The sequence below is a fragment of the Beta vulgaris genome, chromosome 6 (genome assembly GCF_026745355.1).
Source record: "Beta vulgaris subsp. vulgaris cultivar EL10 chromosome 6, EL10.2, whole genome shotgun sequence".
Classification (NCBI taxonomy): domain Eukaryota; kingdom Viridiplantae; phylum Streptophyta; class Magnoliopsida; order Caryophyllales; family Amaranthaceae; genus Beta; species Beta vulgaris.
Genome location: NC_079207.1, coordinates 19,933,856 through 19,939,810, shown reverse-complemented (window position 1 = coordinate 19,939,810; position 5,955 = coordinate 19,933,856). Strand labels below are relative to the sequence as shown.

The 5,955-nt window shown below is 38.0% G+C and overlaps 1 protein-coding gene across 1 annotated transcript; it reads left to right on the top strand.

Moving 5' to 3' along the window:
• The first annotated feature begins 266 nt into the window (after window positions 1–266).
• LOC104896242 (uncharacterized) lies at window positions 267–1,803 on the top strand. Its single transcript, XM_057395694.1, has 4 exons — window positions 267–654; window positions 760–939; window positions 1,096–1,672; window positions 1,764–1,803. Exons 1-4 carry the CDS (start codon window positions 267–269, stop codon window positions 1,801–1,803), a joined length of 1,185 nt encoding a protein of 394 aa, XP_057251677.1.
• Window positions 1,804–5,955: the final 4,152 nt, after the last annotated feature.

The following is a 5,955-nucleotide window of genomic DNA, read 5'->3' as shown; positions in this document are numbered from 1 at the left end:
CAGTAACAGATACTGAAATACAAGCTACTCTATTCTTAATTCCTGAGGAGAAGTCCCCAGGACCAGATGGGTTTAGAACTGCTTTTTACAAAAAAATCTTGGGAGGTCATTGGGCAAGATGTTATAGCTGCAATTAAGGATTTTTTCATGACTGGGAAGCTCTTGAAAGAGGTAAACAATACCTTGATTACCTTAGTTCCTAAAGTCAAATGCCCTAGTAGTGTGACTGAGTTTAGACCAATTGCTTGCTGCAATGTGGTTCACAAATGCATTACAAAGCTCATTTTAATAGACTAAGGGTGGTATTACCTGATATAATTGCTGAAAATCAAGGGGCATTTATACAAGGTAGATTTATTGCACACAATGTGATGGTGTGTCAGGACATGGTGAAGGGCTATGGTAGGAAGAATTCAAGCCCTGGGTGCATCATAAAAATGGATATGAAGAAGGCCTATGACTCGGTTGACTGGAAATTCATGGAAGATATGCTCAAGGCTTTACTGTTCCCTGAAAAAATGGTGCAGCTCATTATGGAATGTGTGAGAACACTCAGATTTAGCTTGTTGATAAATGGGAAATGCAGTGGTTTCTTCCGGGGGAAAAAGGGTCTGAGACAGGGTGACCCCATGTCACCTCTGCTATTTGTCATAGGTATGGAATATCTAACAAGAACCCTGAGATTGGTAGGGAATAACTCCTTGTTCAGATATCATCCTAGGTGTGCTGGGGTAAAGTTAAATCACCTATGTTTTGCAGACGACATTATTTTGTGCAGTAAAGGAGAATACAGATCTGTATACATGATGCTTCAAGGTTTTAAACATTTCTCAGATGTGTCTAGTCTGGAAGTGAATGAGAGTAAATCAGAACTGTATACAGCAGGGATGAAGCAAGAAGAGGTCCAGAGGCTTGTAGATGTATCAGGATTCAAAAAGGGTAATCTTCCTTTTCGATATCTGGGTGTTCCCATAAGTCACAAAAGGATATGAACTAAGGAATGTATGGTATTAGTTGAAAAAATGACAGCTAGAGTTAGAACCTGGAGCAGCAGGAATCTCTTTTAACAAGGGAGACTTGGCTTGGTTAATTCAGTTCTGTGTAGTATTCATGTATATTGGGCTCAGATTTTTGTTTTACCCAGGAAAGTCCTGCATGAGATAGAGAAGATATCTAAATCCTATCTGTGGAGTGGAGAATATTTTAGCTCAAAAGGTGGATATGTTGCATGGCCAAAGGTTTGTATTCCTAAGTATGCAGGAGATCTAGGGATTAGGAATATTACTAAGTGGAATGTAGCAGCAATGGGGAGATATACCTGGGCAATTTCAGGTAAGAAAGATAACTTGTTGATTCATTGGATTAATGATGTGTACATAAAGGATCAGGAGTGGTGGGCTTATAAACCACCTATGGATAGTAGTTGGTACTGGAAGAAAGCATGTAAAGTAAAGGAAAACTTGAAGGGTGTTGTGAATGAAGCTCAGCTCATGACACTGAACCAATATTATGTTAAAAGAATATACACATTGCTGGATGGTGATTATGAAAAGGTCCATTGGGACAAGTTCATCTGGTGTAGATTGGTCATCCCCAAACACAGATTGATTCTTTGGCTAGTAATGCACAACAAATTACACACTGGAGACAGACTTCAGAGAATGGGTGTAAGGCAAAGTTCCAGCTGCTTGATATGTGGTTTAGGAAATGAGACCCAAGATCACTTGTTTTTTAGTTGCTGCTTTAGCTCTGTTGTATTACAGGAGATTGGCATTTGGCTTGGATGGTCTATCACCAACATGACTGTTCAGAGTATGATTCAGAGATTGGCCAGGAGTAGTGTAATAGCCCTATTTTTAATAGCATTTATTAAATATTGATTATATTCATTAAGCTAATTATGTTTTGGAAATCTTATTTTATTTGAGATGTGGAATGTGAATTACATTGTCGTGTTTCTAATGTATTTATTTATTTAATTATATGAGATTATTTCTATTATTATTATTTTGTATTTTAGGTTTGTGCAATTTAGTTGAGCGGTATTTCACAAATTTGAAAAACCAAAGTCGGTTTTATTTTGTTGGTCTTATCCTCACCGTTTCTTTAATTGGGAAACCAAACCCCAATTTCTTTTTATTTCTCTCTCATGTCTTCTATTCCCAAACCCCAAAACCATAAAACTGAAAACCCCAAACCTCACTCTCTCTCCTCTCTCGGTGAAACCCCGATACCCCCTCTCACCCTCACACGTTCACCTGCCCGCCTCACCGGCGTCGCTAAGCTCATCGGAACTCGACGAACACCGGGACGAACCCTTCTCTTTCGCCGGAGTTGCGTGTCACCCTGCTCTCCTCCCTTCCTCTGTTCCTGCTGTGCTGCGGGTGCTATTGTTGCCGCTCACTCGCGGTGATGCGCCGCTAATCTACCAACGAAACATCGTCATTGCTGACGTGGTTTCCCCTCCCTTGTTCTTGCTTGCCTCGCTGCTGTTGGTTGTTGCTGCCACTGTTGTGGGTTGTCGCCGCTGCTGTTATGGCGTTGCTGGCGCCACCGTGGGCTACCATCACCTTGCTGTTGGTGGTGCTGGTTGTCGTCGCTGATGGAGCCTAGTCCTTCTTCTTGTCGTGGTCTCCCCTGCTCTTGAAGCAGAGGTAATGACTACCTCTTTATTTTCCTCTTTAAGTTCTGATTTTTGGTCTTGTTTAGCCTAAGTTGCTGTTGTTATTGTCGATGTTATGGGTTGTTGTGTGGTTCGGTGGCGTTGTTGTTAGTGTTATTGTTGGTGGTGGATGTTGTTAAATTGTTGAGTTGTTGTTGGGGTAGTTATTGTTGTTGTTGCTCTGTTGTTTGTTGTTGTTATTGGGCTGTTGTTGTTCATTATTGATGTTATTGTTGTTGCGGTATTGTTGTAGTTGTGGAGTTGTTTGGTGTTATTATTGGTGGTGGAGTGTTGTTGCTGTTGTTATTGTTTGTGTTGTTGCTGTGGAGCTGTTGTTATTGGGGTTATTGTGGCGGTGGTGTTGTGCCACTGTTTTTGGGTGACGATTGTTGTATTTTAGGTTGTGGTTTGATTTAGGTGAAGGTTGTGAGTTAAATTTAGTCAGTTTGGTTCAATAATTAGAACTTTCATTATGCTTTGAAGATTATGGAATTGAGATGGTTAGTGTAGATAATTTCTACATTGAGAATTTGTGAGAATGGTTAGTAATTAGTTTTGTCATTGTTGTGGAGGTTAAGGATTGTTATGAATTTCAAGAGAGTTGATGGAGTTGTGAAGTTCTCAAAGTTCTTATTGTCGGAGCTAAGGAATTGGATTGCGTTCAGGTAACTTTTATGTTCAGTAAAATTATTTACTCATGCTCTTGTGTGTGGATCTTTATTCTGTTTTTAATACTTAAGTTCGTACTATGGCCATAGTTATGAATATGTGGATTGTGGAAATGTTATTCGATAATATGAATATGCAAATGTTTTGCTGGCTTAGTTTATGAACTGAAAAAGAAATGGGCAAGGTATGGGTGGAGGACGGTTACTCTTTGACCTGATACGGTCGGCTACGCTCCATAACGAACCTTGGGGGTAGTATTGCTGGGCTCCACAACGAATCTTGGAGGCAGTGTTGTCCATTGTCCAAAGCCTGTACTTGCCACTGATTGTTTAAGAGAGTGAGCTATGCCAGCGTTGTAATGAAAAGGAAATGATTTGAGAAATAAAACATTTATAACGGGCTGAAGTAAAGGTTACGAGTTTTCCACTCATTTTGGAATTGTGTTTGTTTTTTATTTTCTTCTCTGAATCTGCAGGTTTGGTATCAAGAGCTCGGAATTCGAAGTGGAGCAAGATCAAGGTGTCATAGTGGCTTAAGGATTAAGCTTGTATTTTAGATAGTTGGTTTGAGAAAAGTTATTTATATTTCATTGTGTATATTATTTGGGAATTTACTCGAGATATTGGTGTATTTAAGGTTATTCTTCCGTTGCGAAGAAAATTATTTAAGAGTTGATTATTATTTATGGATCTTAAGTGCGTTTCATTAGCAGCTCGGAAGAGCGGGCTGTTACAAGTAGAGTCTCAAAGTTCACTAAACAAGCTTATGCAATGAGTATTGCAGCTATGGTGTATCACATATGGTGGGCTAGCTAGGAATGATTCTCTGTGGAATCAAAGAGTTATCACAAGTCAGAAGTTGATTCATAGAATTAAGAATAGTATAATAGATAGGTGTTATGTTGTTTTACCCAAATATGTGAATAGGAAAGATAGAGAGTGGTTGAGAAATCTCACTCTTGAGGTGTGTAATTATGATGATTGAGCCTTTCTTGTGAGGGGAGTCCAACCTAGTTGGTTTGTCCTCGCTTGATAGTGCTTTAGGTTGTATGTGGTTTGTTTTGATTATATAATTCTCACTTTAGCAAAAAAATAATATTTACTGTTTACAATAAATATCATGTTCATCTGTTTTTGCGATAATATATATCTGGTTGGATATCTGTAAAACTTATACTAATATGAAATAGTTTTTGTTATTATATATAAATGTCAGTTTGTGATTTTGTTATAATTTTATCAGTTTAGAATTGATTTTGTGTCAATTTGACATAAAAATGCAAAAAAGAAAAAATTATTTTTTTATTTTTTTGGGGTCCAAAAGGGCTGCGGTTTTGGGCTAAAACCGCAGCCCTTCTATGTTAAAAGGGTTGCGGTTTAGGCTGAAAACCACAACCCTTCCATATTGGAAGGGTTGCGGTTTTGAGCCTAAATCGCAGCCCTTCATTGTGAAGGGCTGCGGTCAAAAGCCGCAACCCTTCTTTTCTATTGAAGGGTTGCTATGGAAAGGGCTGCTATGGAAAGGGCTGCCCTTAGGGTCGTTTTGACCGCAGGCCTTCCCTATTTTTCCACTAGTGGATATAACTCTTATGGATAAGTGATGTAACTCTATGAAAAAGTGATGTAACTCCAAAAAACACTAGTAGAATAAATGCTATTTGATGCGGTTAAAAAGTGGCCTATTGCTGCGGTTTTGGGCTTGCAGCAACTAAGGGGGCGACAATAGGTATTAACTATATTGCTGCGGTTTTAAACCGCAGCAATATATGGAGATATTGCTGCGGTTTTTAAACCAAACCGCAGCGATATTAATTTTTTTAATGTTAAAAAAGTACACATATTGCTGCGGTTTTGAGTCAACCCCGCAGCAATATGTGCACTTTTTCAATTTTTTTTTTTTTTTTTTTTTTTTTTTTGCATTTTGCCATTAAATTTGATATATACAAATGTACGACAAAAATAAAACAATAGAAGCGAGAAGTAATAGAAAACGATTACTGATACATGAACAATAAAGATAATATAAAATCACACATGATTAAAAAAACAAAGATGTAAAAAGAAATACAATTCATAAATTTAAAAAAATCAAAATAAAAATAATTCTAACACCACCTAATCAGATCTGATAATTACAAAAGAAAAATAAAATAAAATTCGGTTTACATTCGTAGAATACTAAATCTGAAGATGTAAAAGAGAAAAAGGAACAAACGTTCCACTGTCATCTTCTTGGCATTCATCTTAACTATCTTGGCTTCGCGAGTTCTAAAATCTAAAATAAGAAAACCCTACCGTAAACAAAAAAATCTAAAATAAGAAAATTACATTAAAGTGACCAAAAATGTACAAAGAAAATAAGAAAAATGAACAAAAAAATAAATTTTGAGATACATTACAGATTAACACAGTGAACAAAAAATCTGTATTAATAAAAACAAAAATAAAAATCTGCAATGAAAAATCTTTGCCACTTCTCAGCCGCGGTCGATAAAGGCCGGCGAGTTCACGAGGAACAAAACCCTTGCGCGTTACGAGCCACCCTCGACGAGGATCGAGACCTTGCGCGTCACGAGCCACCCTCGACGAGGGTCGAGGCCTTGCGCGTCACGAGCCACCATCGAC

What these genes read in the sequence shown, in the direction of transcription:
- LOC104896242 (XM_057395694.1), top strand. Translation starts at nt 267, where the DNA reads ATGCATTACAAAGCTCATTTTAATAGACTAAGGGTGGTATTACCTGAT. An exon ending in TGTATCAGGATTCAAAAAGG is followed by an intron (nt 940 to 1,095) that starts GTAATCTTCCTT and finishes TGGTTAATTCAG; the next exon opens with TTCTGTGTAGTATTCATGTA. An exon ending in CTTCAGAGAATGGGTGTAAG is followed by an intron (nt 1,673 to 1,763) that starts GCAAAGTTCCAG and finishes GTTGTATTACAG; the next exon opens with GAGATTGGCATTTGGCTTGG.